Raw genomic sequence first — 24590 nt, forward strand, 5'->3', positions numbered from 1 at the left:
TCCGGTTCGTGTATTTGTTGAGCGAAGAGTTCACTCACCGTAAACTAATACACTGTCAGATATGGAAGAGAAAGACGAGCAACGCAGCGGCCAAGCTTGGCCACAGGCAAGGAGTAAGGAGGCTGGGCGGGCAGAGCTGAATGCCAAGGGGAATTCCCACCACCCTCCAGCTGGAATGAGGGCCAGGAGCCTGTACTTTCCACAGCTCCTCCATGGGGTTCTCAGAGGCAGGAGCCTGTTGCTTTCCAGGCCACTGTCCTGGGCCTGAGAGGAAGCAAAGACCCGGGGAGGCCTGCGGACACGGGGCTAGCACAGCCAGGCCAGGGCGCCGAGACCGCCTTCTCCTTCTTGGTGCGCATGCTCCTGGAGGGGTGGCTGTGCCTGTGGCGGGGTACTCGAGAACCTCCCCTCACACAGTCTGCTCACACCAGCAGGAGGAGGAGGCGCTAACAAAGTGGAGGCAGCGGTGGCCCCTCCAGGCTCGGTTCTGACCAGCTATGCCTTTGCAAAACACAGAAGAAACCGAGGGCTTGCTCAACATGTCTTCATTTTACATTGTACAGAACGTACTCTATCTACACTTTACAAGAAACGTAAAAAGTACACAAATCCACTAACTACAAACACAGTTTTGAAATGCTTTCTTCAGAGCAGCTACCTGCATCTTTTGTGAACCATGCACTGCCCGAAAGGTAACTTTTTGTTCACTCTATGTTAGCACTCTTCAACACTCAGAAGAAGATAGGGTTTTCAAACCCTATCTCACCCTGCATGTTAATACTTCCCTGTCCCAACAAAAAAGCAAGGGGCCTGTCCTCAGACAGACCTGGGATTCAACCCTTCAGACGGATTATCTAACCTGTTGATCTCAGCTTTTCTGTCTGCTAAAAGAGGAGGATGATGACATGGAGGTGACAAGTCCCTTTCAGTACACCAAGTACTGAATAAGTTATCTCAAGTAGATCCAGAGTTTGATTTATAACAGACTTTGAGTCAATACGCTGTTAACAGCGAACCAGTACTCAACTGTAATTGACGTTTACTTTGGTTTTTAATCATCATAAACCTACTACAAATTTCCCCCATTTGGGGATAGTTAATTCAAATTATATTACATATAAATATGTCCCATGGATAGAAGAACCTGGCGGGCTAGAGTCCAAGGGGTCACAAAAGAGTCTTAGTGACTAAACAACAAATATACATGTTTATATATATATATATCTGTATTTCCACAAAATATTAAGGATAAAAAATACAAGGTATGTAATACTTTTGTACACATACACAAACTCACATATGTTCATATGTGTAGTGGCAAAATGGCTGAAGCATACAGCTGCTTTAAGTCTTTATAGTTTTCTATATTCCTCTGCTTCATGTTAAATTTGCTGTGCATAATAAACAGGTGTTAACTTTTATAATCAGAGCTTCAGGAAAAAAAAAAAAAGCTGCAACTGTGCTCAGACACATTAACTGGCCAACACAGTTCCACCAGACATTCAAAGTGCATCAAACACATCTCCAGAGTTAGGAATCCCACTGAAGATCATTTTGGTAGGGACAATACCATTGTGAGTGTATATAGTCCTCGACAAGGTGCTTTCACAACCCAGCGAGGCAAGACTTCTCATCCCAGGAATCTGGAGCTGCAGCAGTCCAAGCTCACCTGCCAGATCCCAGAGCCCAGTAAGGGTGCAGACCCTCACTTGACTTTCGCAGCCACAGACTCCACCCTGGCCTCCAGCGGGGCCCTCCTGAAGGGCTCCCTAGTCAGGTTCTGGTTGTTTCCCCAGTCACATGAGGTTAGAAGTGGCCATCAAAAGTCATTAGACTATTTTCCATTCAAATATCTCAGACATAAGTTGAATTGTGTCAAGTAGTAGTCTGAACACTCTAAAGAAAAGCTCTTAAGCATTTTACAAAAAAAAAAGATTATATTTTCCTGTCTTACAACATTCAACTAGAAATATGAAAGTTGACTGTGCATTGCATAAACGGACGTTCATAAATCTTCAATGTACACAAACCTCTTTCATTTCAAAAATCTCAACTTACAGTATCTCCTTTAGTTTTACAGACATTTTAAACAACACCAGAAGAAACAAAGATAACTCCTAAAGGAGCAAAAGACGTATGAAATCTTCCCTTTATGTCTACGTAGTAGCATTTTTTCCCCATCTACTCGTGGCAATGAAAAGAACCCCACACAGACCACCTGCACCACCTGGAAATACCACTGAAGCACCATTTTTACAAAACATTAGTCACACTGCCCTGCTTTTGAATGTGACCTGACGTTTGGGTTAACAAACCTTCCATTTGTTTAAGAGCAGGTTCACTTGGCAGCAACATTTTCAAAATGCTTATTTAGTTGAAATGTGAAGATTAACACAAGAAGGTACACGTGTTAAAAATAAATAAAAAGAGGGAGAAGATCCATTTCTGTCTGATTTGCATTTTGAGAAACTTGTTCACCACAGAGGCTTTAAAAAAATCCTGAAAGTAAGGAGCAACAAAACCCAAGCTTTATCCACCGTGGACTTAATCTCTGGAAAGTTCCCCTGGGCTCCTGGCTCACTCCATACCCCAGAGCCACTCTATTGGCCCCTCTGATGTAAGACAAGCAGGAAATCTCCATCTATAACCTGGAACTTTTATAAGAAGCCCTCCTGGCTTGTCAGCCCTTCTGCAACACCACTCACCTGCTTGGAACTGATCTCTTCCGATCCATTCAAAACCTTCTGTGAAAATTCTCCTTCCTCTGATGGGGGAGGGCATTCCTCCTCTGAAATCACCGGCCTGCTGGAGCCCCCGGTCCCAGGGCTCCTCTTGAAGGACCACCGTTTGTGGACAGTCAGCAGGGTCACCTGTGGGTCACCCAGAGTCGCCAGGGAGGATGGCTCGGGGTTCCTGGGGGTCTGGTCTCCAGCTCTCTCCATCGCCGCGTTCACGCCTTTACCTCGCAGTTCACCTTCTCTGGGCTATTTGATCGTGTCACAAGAAAATGCTCCAAAAGTGTCCTCTTAACCAGCAGAGGGGAGGTACCTGCTGTGTCAAGTCGGGCAGGTTTCCCTCTGCCCCTGGGCCAGCCCAGGAGCGGCTGCCAGCCAAGCCTCCGCGAACTCAGGCAGGCTGCACACCGCTGTATGTATATTTGCTCTTGTTGATCTACCGCACTCAAACCAACTGGCATCCTCTTACTCATCACATTGCATTCGGCACTGGGGATCTTTGCACACGGCCCCACGCGCGCCCAGGGCTGCGTGTACGGGGGCCCAGGGCCGGGAGTGATCTCCCTACACCCAGCCGTTTCCTCTTGGCCCCGTGCGCTCCCAGGAGTCCAGCCCGGAGGCAGGGGCGAAATATCACTTCCTTTTATTACCAAGCTCAGAGCGCTTTCTTGGAATAACTTCAGCTGCCTCTTCCACAGCTCCTGGGTGCAGCTCACTAGGGGAGAAAAGTATTTTCCAGGCCACATGACTTGAATTTTCAAGAAGGTGTAAGAGAAATCCGTGCTTCCTGCAGCTTTGTTCTCCCTGGGACCAACGGCTTGGTTTCTGGACGAACTGACTGCAGGAACTCACCAGGAACAGGGCTCATCCGTGTTTTATATGGGGCAGAACAGTTGGGAACTAAGACACAATTCAGGCGTCTCAGGCTACCCGCCGTTCCTCAGGAGGATTAAGAGGAAGACATACAGGACAGTGGGGTAATCTGGGTGGCCTCCCGCTCTGCTGGGCGGCCCTGCTTCCCTTCCCACCCCTCACCCCCCACTCCCCCCGCCCAGAGACAGGAAGGAGGCGACCTCATTCCCCATAGGAGGAACAGCTCCACCAGCCACTAATCCTGGCAACACCTCCTGCTGCAAGTACGCAAGTGCGTGCGGAGTATCCACGCTGAGGACAGATTCAAGTCAGTTTGGTAAAACTCTGGGTCCCGGCTTAATCCACTCCTTCTGCTGTATGTGCCCTCGGGAGGAAGAGGGGGTCACAGGGGCCTGCACCCCATGAGGGCATTTAGAAACACAACCCCATTGGCTCAAGGTCACTGAGGACTCTGCCTCTTCATGGGTTGCCTGCAACCCCCCTCCTCCCCTGTTAAAACCGCCATCGCTGCCCCAGGAACTCCAGATTCTTCCTCTGCTTCTGCCCTCGTTTAGTTCTCTGAGAAACTACTTGTTTGCTTCCATTTCTGAAACATGCTCAAGGCGGTCGATTCCCAGCTGTTTCTTGGTTGGCTTCTTATCTCCCCTGTGCTTGAAAAAGCATCTAACTTGACCTCCAAGAAATGCCATTTAAATCAAAGCGCCAACAAGAAAGGCCAACAAGGGCCTCGGGCCCCAAAGCCACGCAGGAGTCTGTGCAGATGAGCCTGGTGGGTCTGTGATCACTCAAATCCTGCTTCCTTACCTGTGGCTTCCGTGTTTCCGGATAGGATCTGTCAGGAGCCATATACGCCTACCCACCCCTTCACATTTCCTCTACTGGGCACTGTAAATGGATTTCCATCTATCTTTTTGAGCACCAGATTTTAAAAGGTTTTTTTTTTTTACCATTTTGGGTGGAAATTCTCCCCAAAGGTCATTTATCTTTCTGTTATTTTTTTCAAATATGAGTTACTACTCATAGTTGAACTTGAACTTTTCCTTGGTGGTATGGGACCATGATCTGCTTCTGTGCTGTAGCTATGAAAAGCTGTCAGCCTCGTATGTCCCAAGTGCTTCTGAATAGTCCATCCTGTTAGCACCATGAGCTATGGGAAATCTGAAATACTTTACCGTAAAATCATTTTCCTTCTCCTAAATGGTCACTCAGACCTAGAACACAGCCAGAAAAAGGAGGCTTGGCCAGATTGGGCTGCAAAGGTAGGGAGTTTAGACTTTGTCCTGTGGACGGTGGAGAACATCAGTTTTGAAGCAGAGGACTAATACGGTTACATTTTGTGATTTAGAAACAGTCTGGGCAGGCCTGAGAACTCAGAGGTGGGGACGGGGATTACAGGGTTACAAGGAGCAGAGAAAATGAATAGCAGAGTGGGATTAATAGCAGAGGGGGCCCTCGGGCTCCATCATCAAGAGATCACAGCAGGTGACACAAGAGGGGACCTGATGACATTTCCAGTTTGGCAGAGAGGAGGGGGAACAGGGCGGGGCGGGGGAGGGCAGTTCTGGGGATGGGGATGGTAGATTCACCCTCGTTCCCAGAGATTCTAAGGGACCAGTGAAACTGCAGGGACACGAGCCACGCTCCCAGCCTAGAGAATCAAATCCAAAATCCTCTTTCTGGTACCTTCCTCCTTCCTCACACCTGAGCCCTTGGTCCACCCCCCTCCCCATCTAATCCTCCTTATCCTTTAAGTCCTGCCTCTCAGGGGAGTTGTCTCCGCCCAGCCTGGGGCTCTCCCTTATCTGAGTTCCAGTATCACTGAAGCCAACACCACAGACTTGGCAGGTATTACTGGGGAACCAGTCTGCTCCCAACACTGAAATTGCTCTCAGCTAAGTCAGTACTGAGCCAAGCATGCACTCAGCACCAGGAAACATGTAAGCTCCTGGAAGGCAAGGTCCTTACATCTTATCTGCCGACAGATGTAAGGAGGTGATGAACAAACACCAGATGTGAAATAAATACTGAGCTGGACTGCGTGCTGCAGTCCTTGGGGTCGCAAAGAATCGGACCTGACTGAGCGACTGAACTGAACTGAGCTGGACTTACAGACAGATGGGAATGTGCTCTGTACCTGCACTGTCATGGAGTTTTTTGTTCCCCTCGTCACGATACAAGGGCAAACTCCATTCAGTTCAGTCGCTCATTCGTGTCCGACTCTTTGTGACCCCATGGACTGAAGCACACCAGGCCTCCCTGTCTATCATCAACTCCCAGAGTTTACTCAGACTCATGTCCATCTAGTCGGTGATGCCATCCAGCCATCTCATCCTCTGTCGTCCCCTTCTCCTCCCGCCTTCACTCTATTAGCATTCTCCTTCAAACTCCTGCCTACTCCATCTAGAATCACTGGTCTTCACATGTCTCCCTGCACTAAAATATTTTTAGCCTCCTGCCTGTACAAATTTTATCAGCAACTTTACAAAATAAAATGCATCCTGTAACATGGAAACATACACGTTACCATAATAAGAGATAGCCCATGGGAATTTGTTGTATGACTGACTCAGGGAACTCAAACTGGGGCTCTGTAACAACCTAGAGGGGTGGGATGGGTTGGGAAGTTCAAGAGGAAGGGGACATAGGTCTACCTATGGCTGATTTTTTTCCAGTGGTCATGTATGGATGTGAGAGTTGGACTGTGAAGAAAGCTGGGCGCCGAAGAATTGATGCTTTTGAAGTGCGGTGTTGGAGAAGACTCTTGAGAGTCCCTTGGACTGCAAGGAGATCCAACCAGTCCATTCTAAAGGAGATCAGTCCTGGGTGTTCTTTGGAAGGAGTGATGCTAAAGCTGAAACTCCAGTACTTTGGCCACCTCAAGCGAAGAGTTGACTCATTGGAAAAGACTTTGATGCTGGGAGGGATTGGGGGCAGGAGGAGAAGGGGACAACAGAGGATGAGATGGCTGGATGGCATCACTGACTCGATGGACGTGAGTCTGAGTGAACTCCGGGAGATGGTGATGGACAGGGAGGCCTGGCGTGCTGCAATTCATGGGGTCGCAAAGAGTCAGACACGACTGAGCGACTGAACTGAACTGATGGCTGATTCATGTAGATGTGTGGCAGAAACCAACACAGTATTGTAAAGCAATTACCCTTAAATTAAAAATAAATAAATTTAGTTATATTCAAGAATGCATCTCTTTTCTGTATAGAAAGGAAAATCCCTTGGTGTCCAAACAAGCCTATTTTTATGAGAGGCCTGGGCCCACAGGGAGATGGGCAGCTCGTGTTTCCATGATCCTCTGGGACAAAGGACCCCGCTTGGAGGAGGTGCGTCTGGCTCACCTATTTCAGCCCTCACCAAGATTACCAGCTCCACCCAGGGGAGGTTTCTCAGAAAGAACATTGGGCCAGTCCTCCCAAGGCTGGCAGAGGAGCCAGGATCCCATGACGGGACAGGACAGAACCTGACACTAAGCTGCACACTGGGAATCAGTGGCCTGGAAGTTTCCCATACACGGCAGAGGCCGAACAGGAACAGAGGAAGGTGAGTCGGCACCAGAGTGCTTCATGCAAAGGAAGACAGACACTTTCTGCCCTCGGGAGTTTATTAGCAAGTTAGGAGAGAAGACCAGGGCAGACGGCACTCAAGTAGAAAGAAACACTCCGACTTGAGGAGCCGGGGATGAAGGAGGACTTGCAAAGGGTGAGGTGTCAGCTCATATGGGGAACTGGCCATTCCCAGACTGAAACAACACTGCGTGACTTTTATACTAGCTTATGTGCAGGACTTCCCAGGGAGTTCTTCGTGCTAAAGAACCTGCCTGCCAATACAGGAGATGCGGGTTCGATCCCTGGGTGAGGAAGATCCCTTGGAGGAGAGCGTGGCGACCCACTCCAGTATTCTTGCCTGGAGAATCCCATGGACAGAGGAGCCTGGTGGTCTATGGACAGAAGAGGCTATGGGGTCCCAAAGAGTCAGACGTGTCTGAAGGGACTTAGCACATGAGCAGGATATGAAACAAAACCCACAAAACACCACCTCAAAGCTCACTGGAGGGAATGCTCTTCAACAAAACTGCATGTGGCTGAACAGCCCAGAGTGGAAAAAAAAAATCACTGTAGTTCTATAAAGAGACTGGATGGAGCCCAAAAGAGAAACACTGAGATGATATCAAAGAGCCAAAGCCAACCTTTCGACTCCACAGTTAGTCACGTGTGCCTTCAACTTGCTTGGCTGCTCTCCTTATCTAGGGCCAATGCTGCTCACTTCTAAGGTCCTACTGACTCCAGGTCCGTCTCCTTGGAGCTGAACAAGGATGAGATACAACACACCAGGCTGCCTGGCCACGCTCTGATTCCTGACCACTAACCTGGAGAAGCCTTGGTGCCCCCAGCAGTCAAGCTCCATCTCCCTGGTCCTCCTCCTCACTCTCCTCCCTGCTTCTCAGACCTCCATCCCACCCAGCACCCTCCACCCCCAAGGATAAGCCCACTCCTGCTTCCCAAAACAAAGGATCAGGAAAGAACTTGCAAACATCTCAACCACCCACCCACCTACTTAGAGCCTTCCCTCCAGTCAATCCTAAAGGAAATCAACCCTGAATATTCATTGGAAGGACTGACGCTGAAGCCAATCCTTTGGCCACCTGATGCAAAGAGCCGACTCTTTGGAAATGACCCTGATGCTGGGAAAGATTGGGGCAGGAGGAGAAGGGGACGGCAGAGGATGAGATGGTTGGATACCATCACCAACTCAATGGAAATCAGTTTGAGCAAACTCAGGGAGACAGTGAAGGACAGGGAAGCCTGGTGTGCTGCAGTCCATGGGGTTGCAAAGAGCTGGACACGACTGAGCGACCAAAAGCAACTCTTCTCACTGTCCCCGAGGTCAGTCACCAGGTACCCACAGCTCCTGGTTGTCCTCCTACCCACTGGCGACTCCTCTGCAGAGTTCTTCACAAGAAACCAGTCCTCAAACCTCTGAGGGCTAGAGTGGCTCCCAGCTCAGACCTTGGATCCCTTCCCAGTCTATACTACTTGGTGATTTCATTTAGCACAGCAGAAATACCACCTGTAGCCAGTAACTCCCAAACTACACACGTACGGACCTAAAAGCTTAACCAGTTTCTCCTGTTGGATATTCCGTATGCACTCAAACATTAATCTGTCTAAAACTGAGCTGTCTAAACAGAAAAAAATGTCACCTGCCATTCCAGTTCAACGGGGATCAAGCCATCAGCCACTGCAGTTGCAAAGCCTCCCAAGAGAGCACACTAACGGGAATTCAGAATGGAGAAAAACAGGAAACATTCCGTGCTTTGGTCCTGAGATAGTTAAGATGCATATCTAGGGAAAAATTTCAATGACTCCCTGCGTGTGTCCAGTTCTTTGTGATCCCAGGGACTATAGCCCTCCAGGCTCCTCTGTCCTCGGGATTCTGCAGGCAAGAACACTGGAGTGAGCTGCCATGCCCTCCCCTCCAGGCAGTCTTCCTGGCCCAGGGATGGAACCCGCACCTCTTACATCTCCTGCGCTGGCAGGCAGATTCTTTACCACTAGCGCCACCTGGGAATTCTAGATCCGTGCACCATCTCAGACAAGGGAAAGCACTAAAATCATTAACTTGAGAAGTCTGTTCTTTGTGATATGCCATGATCTTTCTATGTTTCATTACACGTTTGTTTGTGTTTCCCAGCAAAAAATTCATACATGTACCCTGGCTCCTCCCTTGCCTCTTTGCAACAGTTTCTCAGAGCAATCTAAAGACTGTCTCCTGGTCTATAGAATTCAATATAGTCCCTGAATAACACTGAAATTCGGTGCTCTCGTGGGTCGCATTTTTTTTAGTTCTCATGCCCCTTCCCTGCTTCTTCCAGTCCTTCCCACCTTAGTAAAAGGCAACTCTTCCTTCCACTCACCCAGGAAAAAAAAATCTTGGATTCATCCTTGCTGAGAATTGTCTCTTCCTTTCAAACTCACATATCCTGTCAATTCTATCTCAAATACATCCGGCATCCAACCACTTCTCAGCATCCCCATGACGACACGGTCCAGGCCACTAGTACATCTCACCTGCATTATTAATACAATCGTAGGGCCCTCTTGGTCTCTCCTCTTACCTCCTAAAGTCTATTCGTGAAACAAACGCCAGAGGAATCTTCTTAAAGGGGACATCAGAGGATGCTATGTCACTTCAGTCATGCCCAGCTCTTTGTGACACTGTAGCCCGCCAGGCTCCTCTGTCCATGGGATTCTCCAGGCAAGAATAACAGGAGTGGGTTGCCATTCCCTTGATGAGGTTCCCCTAAAAGCCCTGCAGGGGGTTTCCACATATTTACAAGAAAGGAGAAACCTAAAATCCTTATAGTCAGCCTATCCTCACACCCCTCTCTCCTCAGCCAAGACCACTTTTGAGATGCGGCTGGTCCTGGACCAAAGCAAGGCCAGCTCCTGCCCAGGGCCTTTGTCCCTGACTGCTGCTCCTGGCTTACAAATGTGCTGTGCTGTGCTTAGTCGCGCAGTCGTGTCTGACTCTTTGCAACCCCACGGACTATGGCCTGCCAGGCTTCTCTGTCCATGAGATTCTCCAGGGAAGAATACTGGAGTGGGTTGCCATGCCCTCCTCCAGGGGATCGTCCCGACCCAGGGATCGAACCCACATCTCCTGCATTGCAGGCTGATTCTTTACCAGCTGAGCCACTCGGGAATCCCAAGAATACTGGAGTGGGTAGCCTATCCCTTCTCCAGCGGATCTCCCCGACCCAGGAATTGAACTGGGGTCTCCTGCACTGCAGGTGGATTCTTTACCAGCTCAGCTACCAGGGAAGCCCAAACCCAACAGCCTGCAACCTGCTGACTCACGTCCTCGCCGTCTAATGTCCCTGCTCAAAGGTCACCTTCTCAGGGGCTTCCCCAGTTCCCTTGGGTACAATTTCAAACATTCCCACTTCCTATGGTCCTTTCCTACTTATTTTTCTCCAGAGGACTCAACTACTGCCTGATATAACAACATATATTTTACTGACTTGTTTACTTGTCTCCCTAGTTAGGATATAAGTTTCACAAGGGTGGGAATTGTCTGTTTTCTTCACTCAGCACTGTATTCCCAGCACAAAAACAGTGCGTCTATTTTAAAGTTTCTCAGTAACTATTTATTGAGTGAATTACAGAGAGTACTAAAAACAGCTTACTTTATTTGCTTGCTACCAAACACTGACTGCTAAACTTTCAGACAGTCAACATTCAGAAAGTGCCCCATGCAAAGCTGGCTCTCTCCTTCCCTCACCCATTCCTTTCCCCTCCAAGCCAGCAGCCTAAGCTCAGATATTACTATTAGAAAAAAATAACAAGTGCCCAACGCAGTCATTTGCCCCTGACTCCTGCAAATCAAGGCTTAACTGTAGTTTCAACCCCTCTCAAAAAGGTGACCTATAAAAGGGCCAATCTGAAACTTCCTAATCAAAATTAGTGAGGTCACCTGCAAGATAAAGAGGGGGTTCCCTGCACAGGAACAGAGACAGAGAGGTAGGGAGGTGACAGCACTGACGCCCCTGTGGACGAAGCCGGGGGGGAGAAGGGGAGGGTGGAATGAATGGGAGATTGGGACCAACAGAGACACACGACCATGTGTAAAACAGGTAGTTAGTAGGAAGCTGCTGTATGGCGCAGGGAGCTCAGCTCGGTGCTCTGTGACAACCCAGAGCGGGTGGGCGTGGGGGGTGGGAGAAGGCTCAAGAGGGAGGGGATATATGTATACACATAGCTGACTCACGCTGTTGTACAGCAGAAACTAACACATTTTAAAACAATTATACTCTAAAAAAAAAAAAAGACCTCATTTTAGAGCAGATATTCTTATAGTTAAAAGATCCCTGCCCCCTAAAAGATGTCCTAGCCCCAGATAATCTCCTTTTTTGGTGCTAATACCCTCGCTGCCCACCCTTCCACCTGTAAGAGCCTTCCGTTTTATTTGTCTGCTCCTTGGAGGGCACTGCCAGTGCCGGGTGAGATGCTGCCAAACCCTCGTGCTCCTGCTCAGTCGCGGCTGACTCTCTGCGACCCCATGGATCATGGTCGTGCCAGGCTCCTCCGTCCATGGGATTCTCCAGGCAAGCATACTGGAGTGGGCTGCCATTTCCTTCTCCGGGGGATCTTCCCAACCCAGGGATCAAACCCAAGTCTCTTGTGTCTCCTGCATGGGCAGGTGGATTCTTTACCACTGCACCACCTGGGAAGCCCAGTACCAAGCAAGATAGACTTTAAAGCAAAGACTGCTATCAGAAACAAAGGGACATTTTATAATGATAAAAGTCAATCTGCCAGGAAGATAGAAAAGTCATAAACACATGCATCTAATAACAGAATACAAATATAGATGAACCAAGAACTGACAGAAATGGAAAGAAAGATAATTCAACAGCATCAGCTGGATACTTCAATATCCACTGTTAATAATGGACAAAAAAAAAACTAGGCAGAATATCAAGCAGAAAATGTGTGATACTGTTGTCTTATAATAAGACATACGTATTTGGTCTCCATTCCCTCTGGCACAGAGGTCCTAAAACTCTTGGAATTTCCAAAGTAAGTGCTAGAAAAATGATAAGGGTGTCTTTTGTCACAGCTAGAGAGGTGACTTCTAAAAGACCCAAGGATAGGGGATGGTTGCCAGGGGAACCAGGAGGTGATTACACGGTTCAAACATTTAGTCCCACCGAACACTCTGGGGAGGGTGGAGTGGCTGGAGATCAAGTTCAACCACTGACAGCCAATGATTTAAGCATTCGTGCCTCCATAACAACCCAAGGACTGGTTTTCCAGACTTTCCAGGCTGGTGACCACATGAAGACTTGGGGAGAATGGCGTGACCGGAGACCACGGAGGCTCTGTGGCCCTTCCCACATGATTTGCCGAATGCACCTCTGTCTTCCTGCAGTTGCTGAGTTGCATCCTTTTGTAACACACTGCTAACCTAGTAGATAAATGTTTCTGAGTTGTGGGCCCGCTTAGCAAATGAAACCCAAAGAAGCACAGGTGATAGCCTGGACTTGTGACTGGTGTCTGAAGTGGAAGGGCAAAGGCGCCCGTCTTGCAGGACTGAGCCTTTAACCCACAGCAGCTGATGCTCTCTCCAGATAGACACTATCCCAAATGCGTTGAGTTGTAGGACACCCACTGGTGCCCGGGAACTGTTTGGTGTAGGAGGAAGAAAACACGCACTGAAATTGGTATCAGACCCACAAGAGAGAAAACATGAAGAGCTAACATACCTCCAGAACCCTCCTCCCAACAACAGGATAATATTCATTCGTTTCAGGTACACATGGAACAGTCTCTAGGCTTCACCACATGCTAGGCCATAGAACAAACCTCAGTTCACTTAAAATAACAGAAATGACACAAAGTATGACCTCTGACAACAATGGAATCAGAAATCAGTAACAGAAAGAATCTGGGGACATTTACAAATACATGGAAATTAAACAACACACTCTGAAATAACTAAAGGGTCAAAGAAGAGATCATCAGGAGATCAGGAAATATTTTGAGATGAATGAAAATGAAGACACAACACACGATAAGACAAAACATATGGGGTGCAGGTAAGGCAGTGCTTAGAGAGAAACTTACAGCTGTGAACTTCTCCGTTAAGAAAGGAGGATCTCAACTCAATAATCTAAATTTCTGCCTAAGATACTGGAAAAGAAAGACGAAACCTAAAGCAAGCTGAAGGGAGGTGTATCAGTGTTCTATGAGGCAACAAAATACCATACACTGAGTATTAGAAATTTCATCTCTCACAGCTCTTGAGGCTAGAAGTCAAGATTTTCCTTTTTGGGACTCTGAAGAAGCTCTTCCACATCCCTCTCCTACCTCCTGGTGGATGCTGGCAAGCTTTAGCATTTCTTGGTTTATGGAAGCATCACTCCAATCTGTCTCTGTAACCACACGGCCTCCTCTTCTCTGTGTGTTCACATGGTGTCCTTATACCAACATCAGTGACTGGACTCAGGGCCCACTATAATGCAGTAGGGGGGCCCTCCCTGGTGGCTCAGATGGTAAAGAATCTGCCTGCAATGCAGGAGACGTGGGTTAGATCCCAGGTTGGGAAGATACCCTGGAAAACGAAATGGCAACCCACTGCAGTATTCTTGCCTGGAGAATCCCACGGACAGAGGAGCCTGGCGGGCTACAGCGTGTGGAGTCACAAAGAGTCGGACATGACTGAGTGACTAAGCACACACACCCATAATGCAGTAGGACCTAATTTTAATTTAACTGATCAGATCTGCAGAAGATCCTATTTCCATGTAATATCACATTCACAGGTACCAGGACTCAAGACTTCAACATGTCTGTTAGAGAACACAATTCAACACACTCAAAAGAAAATAAAAAAGGTTAGAGTGGAATAGCAAAATAGCAAAAGACAGAATAGAAAAATAGAGGAAACTGTCAAAACCAAAAGCTGACTCTTTGAAAAGACCAACAGAATTGACAAAGCTTTAGCTAGAATGATCTATGAAAAAAAGAAGACTAAAATGATTAGAATTAGAAATGAAAGATGATTATTACTTCTCTTACAGAAATAAGGTTATAAAGTAACACCAAGAAACAGCTTTTTGTTGTTGTTCAGTCACTAAGCTGTGTTCGACTCTTTGCAATCCCATGGACTGTGGCGTGTGAGGCTCCTCTGTCCTTCACTATCTCCCAGAGTTAGCTCAAACTCATGTCCATTGAGTCAGTGATGCTATCTAACCATCTCTCTGTTGTCCCCTTCTCCTCCAGCCCTCAATCTTTCCCAGCATCAGGGTCTTTTCCAATGAGTCGGTTCTTTGCATCAGGCGGCCAAAGGATGGGAGCTTCAGCATCAATCCTTTCAATGACTGTTTTGATCTCCTTGCTGTCCAAGGGATGCTCAAGAGTCTTCTCCAACACCGCAGTTCAAAAGCATCAATTCTTCAGCACTCAGCCTTCTTTGTGGTTCAACTCTCACATCCATACATGACCACTGGAAAAACCAGAGCATCAACTATATGAACCTTTGTCGGCAAAGTGCTGTCTCTACTTTGCAATACACTGTCTAGGTTTGTCATAGCTTTCCTTCCAAGAAGCAAGCATCTTTTAATTTCACGGCTGCAGTCACCATCCACCGTGATTTTGGAGCCCAAGAAATGAAAATCTGTCACTGCTTCTACTTTTTCCCCTTCTTTTTGCCATGGAGTGATGAGACCAGATGCCATGATCTTAGTTTCTTTTTAATATTTTCAAGCCAGCTTTTTCACCAAGAACAACTATATGCCAACAAATTAGACAGCTTAAATGAAATGGACAAATTCCTAAGAAGACACAAACTACCAAAACTGACTCAAGAAACAGATACTCTGAACCAACCTGTAACAAGATACTCAATTAGGAATAATAAAAAATTTCCCCAAAAAGAAAGCTCAAGTTCAGATGGCTTCAAAATTCAATTCCACCAAACATTGGTAAGAAGGGAGCACTTCTCAACTCATTCTGAGACCAGTATTACCCTGATATCAAAACCAGAAAAGACATGATGAGAAAACAAGAGAAATGAGAAAAAAAATCTAGCATCTCTCATGAATATGGACACAAAATTCCTGTACAAAATAGCAGGTAACCAAATCCAGCAACACAAAAAAAAGGGCTACAGGCCACGACCACGTAGGATTTTCCCAGGAATCCAAGTTTGGCTTAACATTCAGAAATGAATTAATGTAATACCCCATTTGGAGCAGGAAACGGCAACCCACTCCAGTATTCTTGCCTAGGAAGTTCCATGGACTGAGGAGCCTGGCAGGCTACAGTCCATGGGGTTGCAGACACAACTTGGTGACCAAACAACAGTACATCATATCAACAGAATAAAAAGTAAAAGACACATGGTCACCTCAATAGACACTGAAAAAACATCTGACCAAATCCAAAATCTTTTCATATAAAAACACTCAAGAAATTAGGAGGTAGAGGGAACTTCCTCAACCTGATAAAGAGCATGAAAAACCCACAGCTAACATCCTACTTCATGGTGAAAGGCTGAAAGCTTTCCCCCTGAGATCAGGAAGAAGACAAAGACTCCATCTATACAAAATGTTCACAACAGGAAAATCTATAGAGACAGAAAGCAGAGTAGAAGTTGCTCAGGCACAGGGGTTGTTGGGGAGACGGGGGGTGATAGCTAGCCTGGACAGGATTTCTTTCTCAAGTGATGAAAATGTCCCCAAATTGATTGTGAAGATGTTTGCACATACCTGGGAATTTCACGGTATGTGAATCATATCTCAATCAAGCTTTTTTTTTTTTAATGTAGTAGCTGCTACTGCTAAGTCACTTCAGTAGTGTCCGACTCTGTGTGACCCCAAAGACGGCAGCCCACCAGGCTCCCCCATCCCTGGGATTCTCCAGGCAAGAACACTGGAGTGGGTTGCCATTTCCTTCTCCAATGAATGAAAGTGAAAAGTGAAAGGGAAGTTGCTGAGTTGTGTCTGACTCTTCGCGACCCCATGGACTGCAGCCCACCAGCCTCCTCCATCCATGGGATTTTCCAGGCAAGAGTACTGGAGTGGGGTGCCATCGCCTTCTCCGTTTAATGTAGTAGAGAGACCATTAAAATAAGAATTAGAGAGGATATGCCTCTCTAATTCATTCATGGAAGCCTAAACAAAAAAGGTTTCGGGAGTGTGGTGAGGCAACAGAAGTGGACAGACTGCAGAAACGTACAAAGCTCACCAAGTCTTTCAAGGAGAATAGATAAACCGTGCTACCTTCCCAACAGAACACTGCACTGCCGTGGAGCTTAGAAACACAGCGTTCTTCTGAGACAAGCTAGCCCCAGAAAACCAAACACACTTTAAAATCATTTTGGCAAAGCTCAGAAATAAGCAAGCAACTAAATAATATATCGTTCAGGCATTCATATATGTGATAAGACCACCCCCCCCCCAAAAAAAAAGCTGGGTTACAAGAAGCACAAAATTGAGGATGGTAGTTGCCTCTGTAGCAGGTATTTCTCCGGGTGACACGCGAAGACAAGGAGGGAATAGCTGAGTTCCCTCAATGCCAAGAAGCCACGGCTTTGATAATTCTCCTATTCTTGGGTCAGGTGCTCTCTGGTTTATTACGCTTTATAACTATCTACGTATGTGTGCACGTTTATATGTCAACGTCTTTTATATTTAATAAACTAATAATAATAAAGGGAAGGTGTTCAAGTGAGTGGAGGCGTGGAAACAAGTAAGTACAGAGGATTCTTCCTCAAAGGCTGAGGAAGAGGAAAGAGAGAAGTAGTCCAACAGGCAGCGGGAGCCACGAGGCAAGGAGACTTCAGGGTGAAGGCAGACGGACAGCTTTATAAGGCTGAAGGAGAGAAGCCTGCAGAGAGAGGGAAAGACTAGAGGCAAAGAGAAGACCAAGCAAGCCCTGATCAGACCAACAGAGGCTCCAGAGCCAGCAGAGAGGAGGGAAGATGGGAGGACCTTGAAAATGAAGGTGGGCTTCCTGAGACGAGGGATGGGCAAGTGAGCTCCACAAAATCTGGAGGGAAGGCGCAGAGACAGGCAGAAAGTTGAAGAAAATCACATGCGTTGGTGTCAATTTTCTCCAGGTAAGAAGTGAGGTCATTTGTTGAGAATAAAGGAAGACGGACTGAGCAGAGGGCTCGCTGCCGGTGGCGAAGGCTTGAAAGACTGACTCACAGGTTGACTAAATAAGACAAAGGCATTTGCAGTCACCATCGAGATTAGAAACAAATTGTCAGGGGCACCGGCCACGCGGTTGCCTGAATTTCCGTGGCAATTCTGTGGCTCCGGTGAGGAGCAGAGAGGGCAGTTTGTATGCTGATGCTGGAGCAACAGGATGGAGGGGCAAGAAAGTCCAGCATGCCAGTGAAAGAATTATTCAAACTAAACCAAGAGTCTGTCGGGACAGAGAAAGAGAGGTCAGAGACTCGATAATGGTAATAATAACAACAGACCCATTGATAGACAGCTTTTAAAACGGTTTTTAAAAAGGATATCTATAATGTTGGCACCACTGGGTTTAGAGGGAAAAAAATGAAAAGGAGATTGGGATAAAATATGACAAAGACGTAAAATGCCGGTTCTTTTTGAATTGCAAGAAAGTATGTCTTAATTCTAAAAACCAACAGCTAGTACAGCAAAAGCAAACAAAGGGAGTTTACCAACAGACTTATGACAGTCATCCTGTTAAAAAAGAAACAACACAACCCTTAGGGAGTCACCTGCGCTTAACCCTACATCAGCAAACAAGACATAACATGTAACCTAACTACACCTTCAGTCTCTTCCAGGAACATCATGACCTTCAACCAGTCAAGTCTGCAACTAGCTGGGCAGCACTAGGTGGGTAATCTGCCTGACAGACCCCTGCTTTCCCCAATAGGAGGGTGACCTGACCTGAAACAATCGTCTCTTTGCTAGAAAAACTAATTTGCCCTGTCTCTCCTATGCCTATAACATCCTCCACTTCGTAAAGCTCCTTGGAGCCCCTTTCTTTCTGTGATGATAGGAGGCTGACTGATTAGTGAATAATTAAATAAAGCCAATTAGATTTTTTTTTAAAAATTTGGCTGCACCAAGTTTTACTTGCAGCATGTGAACTCCTGTTTGCAGCATGTGGGGTCCCTGAGAAGGGATGGAACCCAGGCCCTCTGTACTGCTGCTGCTACTGCTGTTAAGTTGCTTCAGTTGTGTCCAGCTCTCTGCGACCCCATAGACGGCAGCCCACCAGGCTCCCCCGTCCCTGGGATTCTCCAGGCAAGAACACTGGAGTGGGTTGCCATTTCCTTCTCCAATGCATGAGAGTGAAAAGTGAAAGTGAAGTCACTCAGACGTGTCTGACTCTGTGCGACCCCATGGACTGCAGCCCACCAGGCTCCTCCATCCATGGGATTTTCCAGGCAAGAGTACTGGAGTAGGGTGCCATCACCTCCTCCGGCCCTCTGTACTAGGAGCCCAGAATCTTAACCACTGGAACACCAGGGAATTCCCCATCAATTAGATCTTTACCCCAGTTCAGTCAGTTCAGTTGCTCAGTCGTGTCCGACTCTTTGCGACCCCATGAATCACAGCACGCCAGGCCTCCCTGTCCATCACCATCTCCCAGAGTTCACTAAGACTCACATCCATCAAGTCCATGATGCCATCCAGCCATCTCATCCTCGGTCGTCCCCTTCTCCTCCTGCCCCCAATCCCTCCCAGCATCAGACTCTTTTCCAGTGAGTCAACTCTTCTCATGAGGTGGCCAAAGTACTGGAGTTTCAGCTTTAGCATCACTCCTTCCAAAGAAATCCCAGGGCTGATCTCCTTTAGAATGGACTGGTTGGATCTCCTTGCAGTCCAAGGGACTCTCAAGAGTCTTCTCCAACACCACAGTTCAAAAGCATCAATTCTTCCGCACTCAGCCTTCTTCACAGTCCAACTCTCACATCCATACATGACCACAGGAAAAACCATAGCCTTGACTAGACGGACCTTAGTCTGCAAAGTAATGTCTCTGCTTTTGAATATGCTATCTAGGTTGATCATAACTTTTCTTCCAAGAAGTAAGCGTCTTTTAATTTCATAGCTGCAATCACCATCTGCAGTGATTTTGGAGCCCCCCAAAATAAAGTCTGACACTGTTTCCACTGTTTCCCCATCTATTTCCCATGAAGTGATGGGACCAGATGCCATGATCTTTGTTTTCTGAATGTTAAACTTTAAGCCAACTTTTTCACTCTCCTCTTTCTTTCATCAAGAGGCTTTTTAGTTCCTCTTCACTTTCTGCCATAAGGGTGGTGTCATCTGCATATCTGAGGTTATTGATATTTCTCCTGGCAATCTTGATTCCAGCTTGTGCTTCTTCCAGCCCAGTGTTTCTCATGATGTACTCTGTATAGAAGTTAAATAAGCAGGGTAACAATATACAACCTTGACGTACTGCTTTTCCTATTTGGAACCAGTCTGTTGTTCCTTGTCCAGTTATAACTGTTGCTTCCTGACCTGCATACAGATTTCTCAAGAGGCAGGTCAGGTGGTCTGGTATGCCCATCTCTTTCAGAATTTTCCACAGTTTATTGTGATCCACACAGTCAAAGGCTTTGGAATGGTCAATAAAGCAGAAATAGATGTTTTTCTGGAACTCTCTTGCTTTTTCCATGATCCAGCAGATGCTGGCAATTTGATCTGTGGTTCCTCTGCCTTTTCTAAAACCAGCTTGAATATCTGGAAGCTCATGGTTCACACGTTGCTGAAGCCTGGCTTGGAGAATTTTGACCATTACTTTGCTACCGTGTGAGATGAGTGCAATTGTGTGGTAGTTTGAGCATTCTTTGGCATTGCCTTTCTTTGGGATTGGAATGAAAACTGACCTTTTCCAGTCCTGTGGCCACTGCTGAGTTTTCCAAATTTGCTGGCATATTGAGTGCAGCACTTTCACAGCATCATCTTTCAGGACGCCATCACCTCCACTAGCTTTGTTCGTAGTGATGCTTTCTAAGGCCCGCTTGACTTCACATTCTAGGATGTCTGGCTCTAGGTGAGTGATCACACCATAGTGATTATCTTGGTTGTGAAGACCTTTTTTGTACAGTTCTTCTGTGTATTCCTGCCACCTCTTCTTAATATCTTCTGCTTCTGTTAGGTCCATACCATTTCTGTCCTTTATCGAGCCCATCTCTGCATGAAATGTTCCCTTGGTATCTCTAATTTTCTTGAAGAGATCTCTAGTCTTTCCCATTCTGTTGTTTTCCTCTATCTCTTTGCACTGATCACTGAAGAAGGCGTTCTTATCGCTTCTTGCTATTCTTTGGAACTCTGCATTCAGATGCTCCTACCTTTCCTTTTCTCCTTTGCTTTTCGCTTCTCTTCTTTTCACAGCTATTTGTAAGGCCTCCCCAGCCAGCATTTTGCTTTTTTGCATTTCTTTTCCATGGGGATGGTCTTGATCCCTGTCTCCTGTACAATGTCACAAACCTCATTCCATAGTTCATCAGGCACTCTATCTATCAGATCTAGGCCTTTGAATCTATTTCTCACTTCCACTGTATAATCATAAGGGATTTGATTTACGTCATACCTGAATGGTCTAGCGGTTTTCCCTACTGTCTTCAATTTCAGTCTGAATTTGGCAATAAGGAGTTCATGATCTGAGCCACAGTCAGCTCCTGGTCTTGTTTTTGTTGACTGTATAGAGCTTCTCCATCTTTGGCTGCAAAGAATATAATCAATCTGATTTCGGTGTTGACCATCTGGTGATGTCCATGTGTACAGTCTTCTCTTGTGTTGTTGGATGAATTTTTTTTTTTAAGAATCCAGAGAGTGGCAGGAATAAAAGTAAATTGCTCCTTTTGGTCTTTATCTTCCAGATTTTTGTTATAGAGGTAAATTACTTTTATAATAGCAATTTCCCAATGAATTTTAAATGTTTCTAATGCCCGATGCTGGGGGTGGCTTTTAGTTTGGAGAGGAACCCGGCTTTCAACAGTTACAAGATTCAAGCACCAAGGATTTCACAATTACTGGTGTTTAAAACTCTTATTTGCAGTGCTAGTTACATCACAATAAAAGAGTCACTCTCTGCTCTGCCCTCTACTTTTATCTCATCAACCTTTGATCCACTCAGATTTTCTCCTTTAACCTAATTAAGAAAAAAAAAGTCACAAACATTCCCGAATTCCACTTGGCAGGGATTCCAACTCTGATAGAAATAACACTGCACACACCTGATCTCGGATATGTCCTCGCTATCTACACTCTGCTATCAGTGAACAGTGCTCATGTCACTGGCCCATCCCCATGCTTGCAATGGAGAAGAGAATGCATGTCAGATAAACACACATTTATAAAGCCAGCACGCTCACACCCCTGTAATGTAGTCCCCAGTTACTACAGTACCAAATGTGCTCTGTGTTGGGGCTGTCAGGATAACCACCGGCCTCCCACATTAGGACCCTCAGGAGTGTAGAGGCCACAAAAAAAGGGAAAAACAGCCGTCTCCCAGTTCCCCTTTAGACTCTTCAGCCACCTGCGGTCTGGATGGTGCAGGTCATTGTCCAAGGCCTCTAGCAAGGTTCCAACAGCTCCACTCCCTTGAGGAGTGTCTCAAGACTGTTGTCCTATGCGCAAACTCTCCAATCTTGGGCATAAAGTCCGAACCCCTGATCTGAAAAACCGGGCCTTCTATAATCACTTTCCAAGCCACTCACAGCCTCCCAAATACATCCTTCCAGTCCTGTCCTTGGTGTACATGCTAGTCTCCAGTGGCAACATCCTTCCTTCCAGTCCACTGTGAGTCCGGCCAATGCCCACTCCTCCTCCAAGACCTCACCACTGCCTCTGGAGTGCTTTCTGCACCCCTCCCTCCCAGGAGAGGCCAGTCACCCTTGTCTGTGCAACCTACACTGTAAGGATACCTCTGGCCCAGCACCTGTGACTGCCGGCTCCAAGAGCATGGGGAGGACCTCTGTTCATCTCTGCATCCCTCTGCTCGGCCCCCACAAGTGAACAGAAGGTGCTCCAGTGTTTGTGGACTAAAGGCCAATGGCCAGGTCACAGGCCACCTCCTATTCAGGAAGGGTCACTGCCGCCCCACAGGGAGGCCTCTAAAGAGAAGACCAGAGGAGGGGATTATGGTCTAATTCTTTATTCAAGAGCCACTGTGGTGCACTTACTATATGCTGTGCAGAGTAGTTTTTAGATGATTCTAGCCTGTTACCTACTTTCAAGAAGCGCAGAGTTGCAAAGGAAAGCTCTGTTTCAAAACTATATTGCAAAGAAAAGTTTGATAAAAGGCAAGTGGTATACAACCAATTGTCAAGTAAGTTTGGAAGAAAATATACATCTGAGAAAGCAAGAAAGGCCAAGCTGAGTGGGACTCAATCCCAGATCTGGCCCTTACCTGCCACAGGACTTCCGGCGAGGTACCTAACTTCTCTCTGCCTCAGTTTCCCCACTTGTAAAGATGATGACACTGACCTTGCGTTCTACCTCTTCCCCCACCTCCCTCTGCTCCAGCCACTCTGGCTTTCTTATTGCTCCTCAGACATTCAGGTCACTCCTAACTTAGAAGCTTGACACTCCCTGGTTCTTCAACCTAGAACACCTTCCCCCAAATCGGAATCATTTGGGTCTCCACGCAAATGCCACCTCCTCCAGGAAGAACTCCCCAATCACCTGCTTAAAAGAGGCCCTCCACTTCCATGCCATCCTAATGCCTCTCCCCTGATTCATCTATTTCACCACACCTCTTAGCATCAGAAAAACACTATTTGTTTACTCTTCATAGGAACATCCATGACTCATGGGTTTCCCTGGTGGTTCAGACAATAATGTGGGGAGACTGAGTTCAATCCCCTGGAGAAGGAAATGGCAACCCATTCCAGCATTCTTACCTGGAGAATTCCATGAGCAGAGGAGCCTGGTGAGCTACAGTCCATGGGGTTGCAAACAGTCAGACACGACTGAGCAACTACATACACACACACAACTCATGGGAACAAGTCAACATACCAATATTATCAGGAATTTGGAAGAAATTGATTTTAACCCTCAAGGATGACTTTGAGGGGTTCAAGACTTTAATGAGGAAAGTAACTGCAGATGTGCTGGAAAAGCAAGCATGAGTGAGTGAGTGAAAGTCACTCAGTTGTGTCCGACTCTTTGCGACCCCATGGACTATACAGCCATGGAATTCTCCAGGCCAGAATACTGGAGTGTGTAGCCTTTCCCTTCTCCAGGGGATCTTCCCAACACAGGGATCGAACCCAGGTCTCCCGCATTGCAGGCGGATTCTTTACCAGCTGAGCCACAAGGGAAGCCCAAGAATACTGGAGTGGGTAGCCTATCCCTTCTCCAGGGGATCTTCCTGACCCAGGAATCGAACCAGGGTCTTCTGTACTGCAGGTGGATTCTTTACCAGGTGAGCTACCAGGGAAAAGCAAGTGAAGGAGAATTAAAGGGGAGCCTGAAGAAGTGACTGAATTGCTGCAATCTTATGATACACTTTCATGGAAGAGGAGGTGCTTCTTATGGATGAACGAAGACTGTGATTTGCTCACAGATGGAATCTACTCCCAGTATAGATGCTGTGAAGACCCACTGAAATGACAAAAAAGGATTCAGAATGTTACATAAACTTTATCAAACTAGTTGATCAAGTCGTGGCAGGGTTTGAGAGGCCTGACTCCAATTTTGAAAGTTCTCCTGTGGGTAAAATGCTATCAAACAGAGAAATCGTTCATAAAAGGAAGAGTCAATCAGTGTGGCAAACTTCACTGTTGTCTTATTTTAAGAAATTGCCACAGCCACCCCCAACCTTCAGCAAACACCACCCTGATTGGTCAGCATTCATTAATGATGAGGTATTGACCAAAAAAAAAAAAAAATGCTCAGACTGAGGGTTGTGAGTTAAGTTTCATGTGGGCCTACAATGAGATAGCTCTGAGGAACTGCGGCACAGTGCGGGGAGTCAGTATATATATATGATTTTAGGGACGGGGGATACATGCAGTTAAGCATACATCTTTCAAGAAGGTTGCCTGCTGCCAGTCACAAGGAGCAGAGGTCTCCACTAACGATTTTAGTGTTTTCCTAGGTATGAGAAGATCCAAGAAACTGGGCTCATAAAATCTCCTGAAAGTATCTAACTATCTGAAGGCCTGTTCTGCTAGTTTTCTGAGAGCACAGAGTACCTCATTCCTGATCTCTGCCCTGAGCTCTTTACAGGGTATGCTGAAGGGCAACGGTTGCAGGGGCCAGTGACTTCATACGTGTAGAATCATGTGGCGAGTGACAATTCTTAGCTGGTAGTGGCAAGACCCTCCACTGGCAAAAAGGTTATTACTCATTGAAGGCTCAGATGATGGTTAGCATTTTTTAGCAATCAAGTTATTTTTAAATTAGGATGTGAACTTTTTTTAGACATAATACTATTGTACACTTTGTTGTTGTTG

At 46.6% G+C, this 24590-nt stretch overlaps 1 protein-coding gene across 6 annotated transcripts in view; it reads right to left on the minus strand.

Moving 5' to 3' along the window:
* The window catches only part of ATP7B (ATPase copper transporting beta), a 75408-nt gene that overhangs the window by 47208 nt on the left and 3610 nt on the right, over positions 1–24590 (minus strand). For 3 of the 6 annotated variants that reach the window (XM_069601437.1, XM_069601439.1, XM_069601438.1), the window contains exon 1: positions 2706–3019. The exons of 2 other annotated variants lie outside the window; for them this stretch is intronic. In XM_069601437.1, the coding sequence (XP_069457538.1) occupies positions 2706–2942 (237 nt within the window). In that variant the 5' untranslated portion in view covers positions 2943–3019. Of the gene's footprint in view, positions 1–2705; positions 3145–24590 lie in introns of those variants that run through there. One more of the 6 variants, XM_069601436.1, reaches the window with a different exon arrangement.

The sequence above is a fragment of the Ovis canadensis genome, chromosome 10 (genome assembly GCF_042477335.2).
Source record: "Ovis canadensis isolate MfBH-ARS-UI-01 breed Bighorn chromosome 10, ARS-UI_OviCan_v2, whole genome shotgun sequence".
NCBI lineage: Eukaryota > Metazoa > Chordata > Mammalia > Artiodactyla > Bovidae > Ovis > Ovis canadensis.